This window comes from Carassius gibelio, chromosome B3 (genome assembly GCF_023724105.1).
Source record: "Carassius gibelio isolate Cgi1373 ecotype wild population from Czech Republic chromosome B3, carGib1.2-hapl.c, whole genome shotgun sequence".
Classification (NCBI taxonomy): domain Eukaryota; kingdom Metazoa; phylum Chordata; class Actinopteri; order Cypriniformes; family Cyprinidae; genus Carassius; species Carassius gibelio.
In genome coordinates, this window is record NC_068398.1 from 13,145,639 (window position 1) to 13,162,609 (window position 16,971).

Sequence of the window (16,971 nt, forward strand, 5' to 3'; positions counted from 1 at the left end):
TGACAAAAACACAACTCATGAATATAAATTAGGTGAGCAAACAGTCCACTAAGGCTTTTAATTATTGAGGTATTGTTCTATTCTATTGTTCTATTTTTAACTTTTACATTCTCTTGGAGTTATGGATCTATGAAGTAGAAGATCTCCAGCAGATCTTTGTTTGCTTCATGAGACTAAAGTATTTTTTTTTTCGTTCTGGTGCAGCACTTATAATATTTGCCCAGTAAACTGATGGAACAAACAAAAACTGCATTACATATGGAGAATATACAGGGCCTTTAAGTGTGAAAAGCATATACATATTTATTTGTATAATATTTCCCTACATCAGTTTGATTACAGAAAATATAATTGAGAATAATTGCACTGTTTATACGTAAATCTAATGTTATAAAGATTCCTTCACAATTGTGATACAATTATAAAAAAAAAAAAGAGTTCGTTTTTGGTCAAATAACAGTTTTTAAATTGAATAGACAAGTATGTTAAGATATGTGTGTGTGTGTGTGTGCGTGTGCGCGCGTGCGCGCATACATTTGAATATGTGTGTGTCGGTGCAACAGATATTGAATTAACTCTTGCTAAAAAGATGAATTGACTGTAACGTTTCCCCATTATAAACACAGAGTGGTATGTTACACAACTCATTCATATGTTCTGCAGCTGCTTCAGATTCTCTTGTGGACTCCTAAAACGCTGCTGCAGTTCGGACAGTGGTGTATCACATCCTTCAGGCTGTCCACGCAGAAGGGAATCAGGCAGCAGCCGTAGATACAACTAGAACATGAGAGACATGAACCGAACAATCAGAGCAATGTCTCTCTGTCAAAGAAGAAAACCATATGAGTGTTTGTTATGTAATGTTTCATCTTACCCGAAGATGGCCAGGCCTGCACAAGAGAGCCAAGCTAATGCTCCTGATGTATACTCCAGGCGAGTTATCACATTCAGTGAGCACACTGGGCAATGTGCCTGCACCGGGACACTCCCAAACACCAGCCCAGGCTGAACATACACGGTCTGCACAGATACTTCGGTACAAAAACAAGAACACTTAGATATCCTGTTCTGCATAGGATTTCTTAATCATGAACTGTTTTGAATATCAGGGTCTTAACAAAAAAGGATGTGCAGGAATAAATGGGCCTCATTAAAGAAACGTGTGTAAATAGTGTGTGAAGTCATTTGTGTGTAAAAGAGATCTTCACGAAAACTTTCCTCCGGATTCACAAACTCTGTTAACATTGTGCACTGTCATTCACAATTAGCATAATACCCGCCTATGAATTAGCCTACATCTACGCAAATTGCGTGTCCAGGAACGCAGTGGAATATTCTGGTCTATTTTCTCAGGTTTGGCTTCAGTATGTTGCATAAATGCAAAAAAGACTAGGCCATACGCCTAACAATGAATACTCAGTAATGATTGACAACCAAAGAGTTCTTAGCCAGCTGGAAAAATGCCAGGCGCTCTTCTTAAACCGACCAGACGGTGGCGCTTGAGAACGCTTTGGAGGCACAGCGTTTTTCCAGCTGAGACGCTTTAGTTGCAATGGTTTGGATCTATGGAATATTAACGGCGGGAATGTAGCTATTAGCCTACTAATATCTAATTTTTAAGAATTTTACTAAATATAATAAAGCAGTCATATTGCTTCATTATATTAGCTGGGGTTTGTGAAGCCGGGACCTGTTTGACTTTTTTTTTTTTTTTTATGTTCATTATATTTGTGCTATTTACACAGTGTTTAATTTTTTAAAGTTTGTAGGTGTCCAGGTACAGAAACCGAATAATCAAATGTAAAATAGCACTGCGTAGTCTTCACTGTAAAAATTAAATATACAGCCAAACCAAAATATGCAGTAATATTGACTTCTCCATTGTTGTAGGCAGTCTTGTACAAGCAGGATGTTTAGGTATTTGTCCTGCCCCTCCTCTATTTACGGTTGGCTAAACAGTGACAGTAAACAGCGCTGCCTTTTACAGTTAACAACTCCGCTGCAAAATTACAAAATAAAAAATTAATTACAATTTTAAAAATTTAAAATAATAAAATTCAAAAAGAGGGCAAATAACTTGTAATGGCAGTGAATCAAAATTCTGTTTGCCAAAAAGAGCACAGAACATTTTACGCTCCATTCACATGTGGTGGGGAGCAGGTGTACATTCATCATCAACTAACATTATGAAAATATGAAAATTTTCATAAACTCAAAAGTTTATGTCAAAACTGCTTTACAATTGATTTACACAAAAATTTGTTCTACTCGTGTTTCATGAATGAGGCCCAATGTGTGTAGATTTTAGTCAAAGGAATTGCTTTGTTTACAAAAATTTTTATTATTAACATGGTTAATAGCTAAAAGGCTTAAAATATGTTTTATTGAATGTAATTCTGTTACAATATGTAATGTATGATCTACCTTACAGAATATTTTTTATTTAAATATAATTTGTTATATAAAAACTAATTGTCTGAATGTAAACAACTTGTATATAAAATTAAATATTAAACATTTAAGAATTGTTTAAACTATGAATAAAATAATAAATATATATAGAAAAGTAAAGACAAAATCACTGCAAAAATCAGTGCGCATTGTAATAATTCTAATGATATCAAACACTCATATAAATGTTTCATTTACAGGTTTGCTCATTTTTTTCAGTTAGTTCCTGTTCAGAGTGAACCTGTCTATTACTGTAACAACTGTCAAGTGTTTTTACTGTATAGTTTTAAAGAAAAATAAAAGGCAAAATCATCCCATTCGTAAAAGACCATTCTAGCATTTTCATTTCATGTCCCATTTTCAAACACTAATAGAAAATATTTTCTTTATAGGTTTGCTCATTCTTTCAATTGATTCCTGTTCACAGAGACCCTGACTATTACTGTATTCATTTTTAAGTCATTGCACTTTATAGTTTTGGAGAATATTAAAGGCTAATTCAAAGGATTGTTTAAATTATGAATACATTTATTAAAAAAAAAATCTTGACATTATTTCTTATCTTTTGAGTGATGTATACAACCTTTTATTTTATTTTAATTTTATTTTTTTGTAAACACTAGAGTTTGAAACGTGTGATCGGAAAAAGGTCATGGTGGATTTAGGGTCATTACCAACAGGACTGGTGATGGGTTGACCTTGTTGAGCTGGTGGTGGTGGATACATGGGACAGTAGGGTTGTGCTGGATACGGAGGCACAGATGTCTTCATGTCTGGAGCAGGAGCAGGAGCGTAGGGCATTGGTGGGTACTGCGGGTTTGATCCCAGTGCCTCCTCATACGAGGGAGGAGGAGGGTGTCCCACAAGAGTGGATGACTCCAGCGGGGGTGCGCTTGCCATGGCCTTGATGGGTGCTCTAAAAACAGAACAGAACCATAGCTTCTTAGTAATTATACGTTTATTATACTGTACCTTTATTCACAGTCTTGCCCAATTCGTGACGGTACTTCACTTTATCTGAGACAATCTGAGGCGCGCTTTCGAAATACACGCAAACTACAAAAACCACGAGAAATGAAAGTTTTCAGAGTCGGTAAGGCTTTAAACGACAAGGCGACGCTCGTTCAAAACAAAACCAAACAAAAATAGCTTGAAAGAATCACACTTACGTGTTTTGACGCTTTCTTGGGAACACACTCAAGAAGGACCTGGAAAAAAAACGTTTCCTGTTTCTTTATTTTGTTACGCACTCGCTATGTGTCCGCAGCAGAGATGGGCGGGGCTCTCTCATGATCAGACAACACTGGACACGTTACACCAGTAGAGCTGTACACAACCTCAGTGTGTGTATCTCGATAGATTTACTAAATAGCGATTGAGACGGGTTTTTTTTTTTGTTTGTTTGTTTTTTATAAATGGGCGACAGGCGTCCCAAGTTCCGTGTTTGGTCACATGATGAACAGGACTGCGGTCAAGACAGCCGCACTTTTATTTGTCTTCTTTATTTTTCTGGCAGAGTAGACACTTCTAGGCACTTTTCTTTGTCATGCGCGTCTGATCGTGAACTTACGGTATGGGTGCTGGGAGCGGTCAAAATAGATGGAAAGATGTGGCGTTTTCTTTATACTTCTGCTGCTATTTTCAAGATTGCTTTTCACTGTGACAACGAATATTAATGTACTTTAAACCTAAAAAGACCATAAAGCGACATCAGAATGTTTAATCACTGTTTTAAATCAGGTCATAAATAATAAAATTTCAGGACGTTTTTATGACTTGAACATTTTGTACATTAATATTTCTATTGTACATTTATATATATATATATATATATATATATATATATATATATATATATATATATATATATATATATGGGTAGCTGAAAAATAGGCAGTAAAAAATGTTTTGTAAAATTTCCCCTACTGCAATAGGCTCAAATCTTTTTTTAAAGATATTTCGAGATAAAAACAAATCTTTGGTTCTTTTGTCACACCAAAAGACATTATGTAACACTAATGGACAGAAATGGTAGTTATTCTTTTATAGATAAGACGTGAAGTATTACATTGCAGTATTTTTATTTAACTTTGATCATGTCAAAGTAGAAAGTTTAGTTTTGCTACAAACAATATCAAAATGTTTTTTAACAAAACAAAATAATTTTCTTCAACAAAAATCAGTCACTTAGTCAATCAGTATGTTACTGAAACTCTTCTAGAACCTCCCCACTGCATGTGCACAGCTATATATCGTTGATATTCATAGTTAAACTATATCTAACTATAACTAGTCAAACTATCATTTAGATGTGAATACATTTTTTAAAGTATATGGCTGCACTTTTTAAAAGGATAGTTCACCCAGAAATAAAAATTCTGTCATTAATTACTCACATTCACGTCGTTCCAAACCTGTAAGACCTTCGTTCATTTTAAGGAGGGGTTGAAAAACTAACGTTTTTTTGGTGGAGCAAAAACAATATCTGCAAAGGCAATATCTGAAAGTTCAGTGCAATCAAAGTGAAAGTGAAGTGACACAGCCAAGTGACCCACACTCAGAATTTGTGCTCTGCATTTAACCCCTCCAAAGTGCACACACACACTGTGAACACACACACACACACTGTGAGCACACACCCGGAGCAGTGGGCAGCCATTTATGCTGCGGCGCCCAGGGAGCAGTTGGGGGTTCAGTGTATGGCGGGTGGAATGTGACAGGATTACCTGCCGAAGTCGACAGTCGTGTACTTTTGCGTGTCATAAGAGTACGTCGCCTCAACAGACGCGTGACAAGTACGCCGCCTCAACAGACGCGTGATCAGTACGCCGCCTCAACAGACGTCACCTCAACAGACGCGTGATAAGTAAACCGCCTCAACTGACTGTGACACAAAATACCTCAAATAGAGTTAAATTAAATAATTTTTTGGTTTTACATTATTTTACTACAAATTATACACCATCAACAGAGCTGAAAATTAGTTGTATTTTCACAATAACATCAACATAAATTCACACACATTAATTATTAAACATTATTCTGATTTGTGCCATTCTGAGGTTTTACTTTTGATATATTGGTTATGTTAATAATTTTACTTAACACTCTGTTACGGTTCTCAGTTTGTCCTGTTTTCAGAGTCATGTCGACCATAAAATGTGCATATCAACCATTGAGCTAAATAATTTTGGTCAATAGAAGGTAATGAAAAGGTATTTTAATAAAATTGTTAAAGAAGTGTATTAAAAATTCAGGTGCATTTTGAAACACTTTAAATTGGGCTGTCACTAACGATTATTTTGTTAAATGAGCAATCTACTGATGATTTTTTTTTTTTTTTGTAATACAGAAAAGACTTGAAATATTTGCTTAAACTGTAAATCTTTAAAAGTAGACTTAAAATATCTGTAACGATGAGGCAATAATTGGTTTAAATAAAACATTAAAAGCGAGTAATCATATGGTTTCACTGAACACTGTTAAAAAACATAAAGGAATGTTCATCTAAACAATAAACGTATGTACAATATGTAATGTAAATGCCTATAGAGGGCGCCAGCAGCCTAAGTGATTGAGCAAGTTTGCATATTTAGATCTATATTGGATGTAATCTTGTGTTGGCGTTTTATATATATATATATATATATATATATATATATATATATATATATATTTCATATATATGAATGTTTTCAACATTTTAAGTCAACAGATGAACTTTGCAGATGAGTTTGTTGACTGAGCTGCAAGAGATGTGTTCCACATAACAGTGAAACAATGAATATTATTGGAAACATATAGGTACAATTCAGAAAAATGCAGGCTTTACAAAATGTTTAGCCACAAACTATGCTGATATAGCGAGAAATTCACTTCGACAAGAAATATCCACACATTGGAGGATAAAAAAAAAAATCTTAAAGGATTTTTAAAATTAAAAATCTAAAGTCTCAAAGTCTTAAAGGAATGGGGATCTTCATGTTGATCAAACTTTTTTTTAGAATAATGTATGGAGACGCAAATATTTAGCATGTCCCTTAAATATGTAACTTTTGGCCTGTAGGATAAACAATGATTTCACTAAAATTTAACATTTAATATACAACTAATTTTTCAGTTTTATGGCATCCCTTTTCCAGTTACATTTTTTTTCCGTCTTTTTGCAATTGACATTATTTCAAGCCACTGTTTGTACTGCTTGCTCATTTTCAGAAATAAAAGTACAATTAGTAATGATAAATCAGCATTGCTGTGTTATTGTATGTTGTGAGAAGTTTTCTGTGTCTTAAATTCATTAATGACAAACGCATTTGAAGTTTTGGGTTATTACAATACTAATCTAAAAATGTGAATAAAATTCAGAGTACATTTTGATTGGTATCAAACATTTAATTTGAAGACTTAAAAGACAACGTCAAACATTTCGAATTCAACAGAAAAAAAAAAAAAGAACAAGTATATATATATATATATATATATATATATATATATATATATATATATATATATATATATATATATATATATATGTATAAAAAACAGAACAAGCCTTTTGATGACAATGCCTTTTATATATATATATATATAAAAAAACAGAACAAGCCTTATATATATATATATATATATATATATATATAAAAGGCATTGTCATCAAAAACATCCTAATATTTCAACATGAACAACCAAAATAAAAAAAAACTTCAGGCTAGACCAAAATGTGGGGACTGTACAATGCCCAAAATCATGTGGCTGCTGAAGCTATCATACGTGGCGTGTACTGGGAGCCTCAGAATTAGTCCACACGTATTTGCCTCTGGAAAAACTCTCTTCACACCGTTTACTGGGTCATGAAGGAATGCCAGTGTTTTGACACTTGTTTTGACAAGCAAAGGGCAATTGAAAGCCATTCATTTTACTGGATGAGGCCAACTGCTCATAAATTCCACCTAGGTCACACCTAAAGGACAAAATTTTGAGTCAGACTGTACTTGCATATTATTGAACCTTTGAATGATTCAAATGTATACAAAATACAATAAAAAAATAACTTTAAAATGTAAAAAAAGTGTAAATAAGCAACAGCAATATCCAGAAATAAACAGGTGTAAATGTACAGGCCTACAACAAATATTTTTTTCTACAATCACATTCTGAACACTGAACATAAAAGCAATAACAAACTACCAAAAAATATGTGAAATACATGGTGTAAAACACATAAAATAATTATTCCATACACATTTTTTGAGTGAGTGAGAGTTAGAAAGGGAGAGAAAGCATTTGTGCCTGTGTCTCTCGGTCTCTCTCTCTCTCTCTGTGGGTGTGTGTTTGTGTGAGAGATAGAGAGTGAGAGAGAGGGAGTGAGAGAGGGCAAGAGAGAGTGCGTGGGTCTCTGTGTGAGTGTAAGTGTCTGTGCGTGTAAGAGAGAGAGAGAGAAGGTTGTAGAGAAAGTGTGAGTGAGAGAAAGAGGAAGAGAGGGCAAGTGTGCCTGGGTCTCTGTGTGAGTGTAAGTGTCTTTGTGTGTGTGTGTGTGAGTGAGTGAGTGTGAGAGAGGGAGAGAGCATGTGTGCACATGTGTCTCTGTCCGAGTGTGTGTAAGTGTTTTTTGATGAAAAAAAATAAATAAATAAATTGTTGAATTTCCCATTCATTTTCCAAAGACAAGATTGATTAATTTTTTTATTATTTTTTTTTACACACCTTCAGAACAACCGAATCAAGGCCAGTTTTTTGTGTATGTATAGATACATAGATAGATAGATAGATAGATAAATATAAGAAAAGTCACAAAATTGTATTCCTCTGAGATGAAGGGAACCCTTTTTTTAACTAATGAAAAGTCGATTGGGGTCATATTGACACCCAGGAAAGATTGAGGGTTAAACACTTTACCAGCGAACTACACTTTGAAAATATTTCTGTCAGAACACATCCGCTTATCTGATAAAAATGAATGTATCAAAATATTTTTAAATGTAATACCACTTTATGAAAACACCTATTGTAAACGTACCTGGATGTAAGAGTCATCATTTTGTCACACAGAGTAGGCTACAATATCCTTTGTCTGACACATCCATTTCAAGTCAGTCAGTCTGTATTAATGAACAGGTGACCTGAATCAGGTGTGTTTAATTAAGGAGACATGCATATTGTGCAGTGATGGGGGTCCTCCAGGAATGTTCTTAAGAACCATTGTGCTGTCTGCATACATTTACAAAATAACAAGAATGTGTTTGCTAATTATATATTGTAGTTTACTTTATATCATAATAGGCTACTATTTGTCTATTCTTTTTTTTTTTAAGTTCTGTGCTTCAGAGATAAATTGTGTTACTATGTATATTGATGTGCTTAAAAAATTGTATTAATTGTTTGGCAAATGCAGGCGTGTTTGACTAGGGTTGGAGCTAATTCTGCATGCCAGGTGCACTCCATTCATTGGTTATCCCTAGGCCTGGTTCTTAGTCCTGGTCATGTGGACCCTCTGCTATGCACATTTTGCATGTCTCTCTTATTTAACACTCCCGATTCAGTTCATTAGCTTGGTAAAAGAGAGCTCCGTGAACTGAACTGAGTGTGTAAGATAAGGGAGATATAAAAATTAAAGACAAATGGGGTCTTCCAGACTTTTACCAGTGATAGATGCAAAAAGCTAACATTTCTCATTGGATGGGGGTTTATCAGGTATGGGTAACTGGAATGTGTGAGGGTACACAGACATGGAGGCTTTATATTGGCATTGTACAGAGATGCATACTGCCATCAAGATTACATCTTTCATGAGAAGTCCATGGTTATTAGACCAAGACAATTCCAGCTCTCATTCTGCATGTGCTACAGAAGCACGGTAGACAGAGTGAATGTTCAGTCCAGATCTGTCTGAATATTGAACATGTGTGACCGATCATGAAAAGGACATTCAGGCAATGATGACCACAGACTGATGAGCAGCTGAAGAAGAAACAATTATTATCCTCGATTTACAAACAATTGAACACTGAAATTAAAAGGAAAGTTGACGTGACACAGTGTGAAACGTGTTTCTGTCCCATTTATCTTATATTTACAGATTACTGTTTATTTAGTCAGTGAAAACATTGAAAATTTTGTTTGCAGTTTTGTCAATCAAATAAATATTAAATATGGGTTTCTATTTAATCCTATCGAGATGTTTTATGTCTTGAGGTCTATAAAAGTTAAAAATAATAATGATAAATATAAATTTCAAAGCATTCTATGTACTGTAATTATAAACTATACTGTCAGTTTACCATAGTTATCCAAATTAAGTAAATCATTCGCGTTTTTTTTTCAATTCATAAGAATAAAAACTTCTTATATTTGGGTTAAAATCAATCCCATGGCGTCATCTAGTGGACAACATTAATATCACTGCCTTAGCGTCCCAAATATGATAAATTAATAAAATTAAGCATGTTTGCTTAGAACGACTTTGTTCTCGATGCCATTTAATGTTAAAGATCGAATGTCTAATGAATATCTATTATAAATACAACTTTATTTCTGTTAAAATTACACTCTTCTATGTCAAGATCACAAGGAAACAAGAAAGAAATGTAATTCAAGCAGAAATCATGCATTTCCTCTCAGTTTTTCCCTACTGTTTGTAGCATCCAAGCAAACTGAACATTAATGTGCTTGTACTTCACTTCAACACCAACTTAACAGATAAACATAATTTATCAAACATAAAATAGACTTTATGCAGTTATTATTATGCACTGTTACCACGTTTTGGGAAATATCTTAAAAACAACCTGTTACAAATGCATCTACTGTAATGCAAACCTTACATTTCGTGTAAAGCGAAGTATACTGAGACGATGTATATATCAGGCGTCTTGTGAGGCGGCGTATATTGAGACGGCGTATATATCAGGCGTCTTGTGAGGCGGCGTATATTGAGACGGCGTATATATCAGGCGTCTTGTGAGGCGGCGTATATTGAGACGGCGTATATATCAGGCGTCTTGTGAGGCGGCGTATATTGAGACGGCGTATATATCAGGTGTCATCTAAGGCAACGTAGCTAGGTTCAGACGTACTGAGAACACGTACTATTTTTGTTAAATTTCTTACGTACGCCGTCGTCACGTCGCCGCCTATGATTGGTTCCAACAGTGACGTCGCCGCGACGTCGCCGCGGGTCTGTCGTCTGCCCTCCCATTCAATCCCATTCAAAAATGAACACGGACTGACGGCGACGGAAGGGTCGACTGCTCCTTCTCCTTCTCCTGCTAAGGCCTTAGATGTGTCACAAAATGCACGCCATATTCAGTGCCTTGCTGAAGGGCACCTCAGTCGTGGTATTGAGGGTGGAGAGGGCACTGTACATTCACTCCCCCCACCCACAATTCCTGCCAGCCGAGACTCGAACTCACAACCTTTCGATTGCGAGTCCAACTCTCTAACCATTAGGCCGCGAAAAGAAATTGTATCAAACAGAATATTTCTTGCTGAAGCTACTTTTTGTAATGTCTGTTTGTTATGTCTGTTTGCTTAATTCAATCGCTTACCGGTCCTAATACATGTATGTATAAATTATGCAAATAATTTATGCATACATAAATGTATAATATCCATGTCAATGTACAAAAACATGTAATAACTAACATTAAAATCAATAATGTTCAAGTCATTTTTTTACTTGTAAACTTTTATTATGTACTGATGTAAAAGCAGCAAAAAAATTATATTCTGATATCGCTTTATGGTCTTTTTAGGGTTAAATTACATTTTATGCAGTGATATTGTGTCTCATTGTGAACAGCAGACTATTTTAAAAAAAAACATCAACACAAGTATAAAGCAGACATCCCAACCTGCAAAAAGTCATTTAAGGGAGGTATCCCGAATATACTTTTTATAATTATACTTTTTTTTGTTTTGTGGCACTTTGCCTCTGCCATGGTGCTCCTGTTTCTAGATAGACTTTTTTTTTCTTATCACAATAAACAATGAAAACATCTGACAAAAAATAATTTAAAAAATATTACATCCTCAAAATGTACAATATGAATCTTATTGTATCATAAACTAAGAGTCACACCTCCAGCAAATCATCTGAGAAGACATTTTCTATACTGTTCACATGACAAGGGAGAAAAAAATTAGTTTGAAAAAGAAAAAACAATAAAAATAAGCTAAAACAAAATAAATAAAATAAAACAAACCAAATAAAAGGGACTCCGCATATCTGAAGTGTTATTAAATGTTTATACAGTTTTTTTTAGCCTGGGCATTCTCAACCTTTATGAGACAGTTTTGGAACAGCAAAAGTTCATTGTTTCTAGATAGACAACTGATTAATTTTGTACGGGAGAAGAGATAAAAGCCCGCCCACACTGACAATTGATTGGTTGATTTGCAGAAACAGGCCAATCAGGATGCTCTCTGTCTGACATGAGCTTCGCACACACGCACATTAGCACACACACGCAAGGTCTCTCGCTCCCTCTCGCTCTCTGCCGTGCGCGTGCTACACGGTTTGAAACACAGTATCTGTTTCGCGTGCGCGCTTTTGCTCGCTCGGTCTAGATTCCGGGAGAATTTAACTCATTTGCGGGTCTCAGGGAGCCGCTATCAATATGCGGGAGACTCCCGGAACTTCCGGGAGACTTGGGATGTCTGATAAAGGAAACTTTTCATGCATTTTGGCCGCTCCCAGCACCCATACCGTAAATTCGCGATTAGACACGCAAAAACACTAAGTGCGGCTGGCTTGACCGTATGTGTAAAATAGTCTATGATAAAAACTGGTATTTTCACGTAGTTTAACTCTAGCAACTGCTTGTTTTTGTGTTCATCGTGTATCCTGTTATTGGTTAACAATTTATATTAAACGCCTTTTATATGATTCATATTTTTTTTTGGCTTGGCTTGGTATTCGTAATTTATTATTATTATTATTATTATTATTATTATTATTATTTGTTGTAGATAAACATAAAACTTTATTTTCAAGTGCATGGAAAAAAAGTTTAAAAAGGTGCATTTACACGTCCTCCCTTTGAAGTAAAAAGTTAAACATTTAGTATGTTGTTATTTGAATACAACTTATTTATTTAAATTATTTGTATTAAAATAGGGACTTGTGCACATATTATTCTGTGAAAATGACTTTGATCGATTAATTATCGATCAGTGCAACACATACGTGTCTGTAGGTGGGAAGATTTAGCAATTTGCAATGTTTCATATTCACAAACAAATACACAAATGACTCACTTTCCATTTGTCTGTGAATGCAGAACAAATGCCACGCATCCGCCTGCCAGAGCTCCTCTACTGGTCAAAACAGCATTGCTTTTAGGCTATTTGATTGGATATTTCCCTTTTTTCAGGCGTGATCTCATTTCCTGTACAGTGACAAGCTATATTTATTTATTAATGTATCTGCTCGGGCTGGAAATGTAAGCGGCTGTCTTTAGATGTTTGTGTATGTAACATAAGAGCTGGATGACTGGAGACCATACAGACAGAGTGTTTGTGCAGCTGTCAGCGCGCGCCATTGCACGGGATGGTTTGCAAAACGTACATAAGCGTTATTCTCTGATAAAAAGCGGCCTGGTTTTGGTAAGCTTCACTTCAAATGATCCTTTTTCTTCGTTTTATATCAGTAATTGTTTTGGAAAAGACGGTCTGTTCCATTCAGGTCTCGCGTAGATCGCATATCGCTACTCTTCGGAGAAAATTAATGCTGTCTTTCCGTTTGGGAAAAATAATTAATATATAAACGACTGCAGGGATATTTGCTGGAGTAGATCGTTATCTGTGTGTTGCATTAATGTCGTACAGCGTTTAGCGAGCTTTGCGTTAGTGACAGTGGAAGGGCCTCGCGCCTCTCGAAAAAGAAAATCAAGCACGAGCGCTTTTAACACTGGCGCGTGGGCAAGATGGAAAGTCTTCGTTGCATAACCTGTGGCTTCTCGAAGGGGAACCGTGACCTGAGCAGTGATGGCTGGTAAAGCTGTATGTAATTGTTTCTCAAATGTTCAAAGAACGAGTGCGACAGCGATGGGAGAAACGAAGCTTTTCGAAACTTCGAATCAATTGAAACAAATACTGAGCAAAATGATTCACTGCTTGAACGAAACAGAACTCAGGCCAACATGCTTAAAAACACCATTTACGAACCAACTGCAAATGTTTTATTGGGTTTAATCTGATAAATACTATTAACATATGATGCAATACCATTCATATGTGTTATTATTAAACTATAGTGTTTGTTTTGTCTTATTGACAAAATTGGTTTGGTTAATCAGACCAATAAGTTTGAATGAACTGTCACACTTGCTTTTTTTTATACAAAAATGCATCATTAAAATGTCCACAAATTTAGGTGAAACAATATATACATTTCTGAACTTTTATGATGTAACAAAGCTTAGAAAGTGACATACAGCCAAGGATGGTGACCCATACTCACAATTTGTGCTGTGCATTTAACCCATCCTAAGTGAACACACACACACACACACACACACTCAAAGCAGTGGGCAGCCATTTATGCTGCAGCGCCCGGGGAGCAGTTGGGGGTTCAATGCCTTGCTCAAGGACACCTCAGTCATGGTATTGCCAGCCTGAGAGACTCGAACACACAATCTTAGGGTTAGGAGTCAAACTCTCTAACCACTAGACCACGACTTCCCCCACAGAAGTTTTCAGATGGCTTAAATGACATGACATTGGCGGTTTGAGAAGTGCTTTGAAAGAAATGATTGGCAAAGGTTTCGACGCTTCATAAAGCAATGTTTTGAAACCATTTATTATCTCCAGTGAGAAAATGTTCAGGAAGCTTCTCAGAATGTGTGCTTATTGAGGAATAATCCTGGTTCTAATGTCTTTCAGATGTAGCCCTGACCTACACAAACTCTGCAGAACTGCCTCTCGTGGACGTTTGAAGATAACTTTTCCTGACTGAGGATGTCTATCACGGACCATAGTCCCACCACCGGGGTCGTCACAATTATTGTAATACTCATTGCCATTGCCGCTCTGGGGGCTTTAATTCTCGGTTGTTGGTGCTACTTGCGGCTGCAGCGCCTCAGTCAGTCTGAAGACGAGGAAAGCATTGTTGGGGAAGGTGAAACCAAGGAGCCCTTCTTGATGGTCCAGTATTCGGCCAAAGGCCCGCGGGTGGAGCACAAGACCAAGCTCACCCCTAACGGCACCGAGAGCCACACCTAAGTCCTCTCAGCTCCCTTCACAATGCATACTGTGCCGTGTTTGTAGACTCCGTCAGTCTTAAAGAATTTGAAACCTTACAGTGTCAATCAACACTGAAATGAACAGAGACGAAGCTAGTGCATGCAGTCGTCTAGTTGCTTTGACTTGATTTTTTTTCCGTTTTGTGTTGGTAGAGCCCTGTTATAATGTGAAATCGACAACTGTCAGCGTTTTGTGCAATGCTATTTGTAAAGCCGTATCTGCGTTCTGAAGCGAAATCAAAATGATTCTGAGTTCTTTAGTGGTGTTTTTACTTGATTTATTTATTTTTTCATCCAGAGCTGGCTCTGGGATTAAGAAATTCAAAATGAGTTTTAATGGACTGATTTCAAAACCACGTCAAAGTTTTAGATAATTTTGAGACTTTCATCCAGTTCATTCAATTTTCTTTTAAAAATACAGGTTCGTTATGCTTCTCTATGGTTCCATTGAAGAGCCTCTAACATCCATGGAATTTTTCCATTTTACAAAAGGTTCTTTATAGCAAAAAAAAGTAGTAGAAGAAAAATTTTATTTTAAGAATTGTTCACTTGTATGTTTTTTTGGTAAACAAAAATGGCTCTTCTATGGCATCGCTGTGAAAACTCCCTTTATTTTTAAATGTTGAATTGCAATACAAAAAGAAACATGTTTTTCATTACAAATAAGCACTTCAGGATTCCAGAACTTGCCAAATTATGTAAACTGGCTTTTTAAAGCTCTTACATTTTATGTAGACATGTTTAGAATCATGGTTTCATTAGCACTTTTCATCTTTAATGTGACATTCAAGTGATTTTGTAAACTGCATTTGCCGATTCCGATTTAAACCTGCTAGGAAACCACTATAAGAATGAAAGCCAGTGACTGAGGTCTTTCTCTTATATTATTGTGACCCCAGAGGCGTTCGTTTTTCGTGGTTGAGCACATTTCTACATCGGAAGAAGTCATTTGAAAGTGTAGATATTATTTTTATAGATGGCTTAATGCGTACCTGGATACTGAAAAGTCATTGTCTCGTGTTTTTAACATGTTCCTTCATAGTATTATTTTTAGTTTCAATAATTCCGAATGTATTTGTGATATTGCAGTGTTTGCTGTTTGTACGTGCAAGATGAAAGTGAGAGAAATGATTTATTTTTATACAGTATTCATGCAAATGTTGTCTATAGGGACTAAATCATCAGTCAGGCATGTAGGAAGGTAGACGGTGAAGCCTGAAAATGCAGCTAAAATGATTTGATTGATGTTTTGGGTTCTGTCATTTAAAGTCGGCTGATTTTTTGTGTGTGTATTATGTGCTGTTCAATATACAGAAATGAACAAGGACAGTACATGCATGTTAATTTAATCTGCATATTTGAGAAAAGCAACTTCTGGTGAGTAAAGCGCTCAGTATATAGCTTATGTCACTCCAGCCAGTGTGTCTGTCCAGTGTTTGACTGTACTGAACAATAAAACCTGTTACTAGACAAATGCTTGCTTGTGAGTTTTATGTGCATTCGCAACTTTTAAATTCAAGTCCTAACTCTTCGGTTAACTTTTTAAATATTATGCATAAGCGATAAGCATTTATGGACAGGTTTCTTACACAACATAAGTTAGCCCAGTAAATTTCTCTAGCTTCAGATTATGGCATGTATTAGTCATAAAGGTTTGTGTTTGTGTAGGAAACACTTCCTGTTTTTGGTCCAAAAACACCTAATGCAAAGTTCTTAATATAGAGCTCTGTAATCACTTGTTGCTAATGTACGACAGCACAAGGCAGATGGGGACAAATTCGATGCATATAACAAGCTCAGATGAAGGCAAACCACATAATGTGCAATGCAGAACTGTGAAGAAAATGCCACACATTATTAAGCGTGTGCACAGTGTAAACTCTACTCATCGATATTGCTTCAAAGTTAGTTTGTCAAAATAGTTTTTGCAACTTGGGTGTCAACAAGTCTTATTTGGAAATGAAATTAAAATTGTTCATCAAAATATTAAATTAACTTGGTAAGATTAAAAAATAATAAATAAAAGCACTCACCAAGACAGCATTAATTTAAAATAAGATTTTTTTTTAATAATTTTTTTTATTATTTGAAAATTCTAAAATTCATTTTATTTCTGGGATGACAAAGCTGAATTTTCAGCATCATTAGTCCAGTCTCCAGGGTCACAAGAGCCTTCTGAAATAATTCTAATATTCTGATTTGCTGCTCAAGAACAGTATTTATTTAAAATAGAAATCTATGATAACATAAGCATCTTCACTGTCATTTTACCACTTTAATG

General features: G+C 35.6%; 2 protein-coding genes across 5 annotated transcripts; one reads left to right on the top strand and one right to left on the bottom strand.

Moving 5' to 3' along the window:
* Positions 1 to 277: 277 nt before the first annotated feature.
* Positions 278 to 3,840, bottom strand: litaf (lipopolysaccharide-induced TNF factor). Of its 2 annotated transcripts, none has more exons than XM_052553175.1 (4): positions 3,621 to 3,840; positions 3,126 to 3,367; positions 875 to 1,031; positions 278 to 777 (listed from the first exon to the last, which is right to left on the bottom strand). In XM_052553175.1, the coding sequence occupies exons 2-4, from the start codon at positions 3,349 to 3,351 to the stop codon at positions 669 to 671; spliced, it is 492 nt and encodes a 163-aa protein (XP_052409135.1). In that variant the 5' UTR covers positions 3,352 to 3,367; positions 3,621 to 3,840; the 3' UTR covers positions 278 to 668. The 2 variants fall into 2 exon arrangements, with proteins under 2 accessions (XP_052409135.1, XP_052409136.1); XM_052553176.1 differs by lacking the exon at positions 3,621 to 3,840 and adding an exon at positions 3,464 to 3,482.
* An 8,871-nt stretch (positions 3,841 to 12,711) lies between these two features.
* On the top strand, positions 12,712 to 16,164 carry snn (stannin). Of its 3 annotated transcripts, none has more exons than XM_052550817.1 (2): positions 12,712 to 13,053; positions 14,332 to 16,164. In XM_052550817.1, exon 2 carries the CDS (start codon positions 14,407 to 14,409, stop codon positions 14,668 to 14,670), a length of 264 nt encoding a protein of 87 aa, XP_052406777.1. In that variant the 5' UTR covers positions 12,712 to 13,053; positions 14,332 to 14,406; the 3' UTR covers positions 14,671 to 16,164. The 3 variants fall into 3 exon arrangements, with proteins under 3 accessions (XP_052406777.1, XP_052406779.1, XP_052406778.1); XM_052550819.1 differs by lacking the exon at positions 12,712 to 13,053 and adding an exon at positions 13,092 to 13,449; XM_052550818.1 differs by lacking the exon at positions 12,712 to 13,053 and adding an exon at positions 13,093 to 13,441.
* The last annotated feature ends 807 nt before the right edge of the window (positions 16,165 to 16,971 follow it).

Bases quoted from the DNA above. Each gene is read 5' to 3' on its own strand.
- litaf (XM_052553175.1), bottom strand. From the start codon at position 3,351: ATGGCAAGCGCACCCCCGCTGGAGTCATCCACTCTTGTGGGACACCCT. The intron at 1,032-3,125 runs GTAATGACCCTA...TTTGTACCGAAG, and splicing joins ACCCATCACCAGTCCTGTTG to TATCTGTGCAGACCGTGTAT. The intron at 778-874 runs GTAAGATGAAAC...CTCATGTTCTAG, and splicing joins GCAGGCCTGGCCATCTTCGG to TTGTATCTACGGCTGCTGCC.
- snn (XM_052550817.1), top strand. From the start codon at position 14,407: ATGTCTATCACGGACCATAGTCCCACCACCGGGGTCGTCACAATTATT.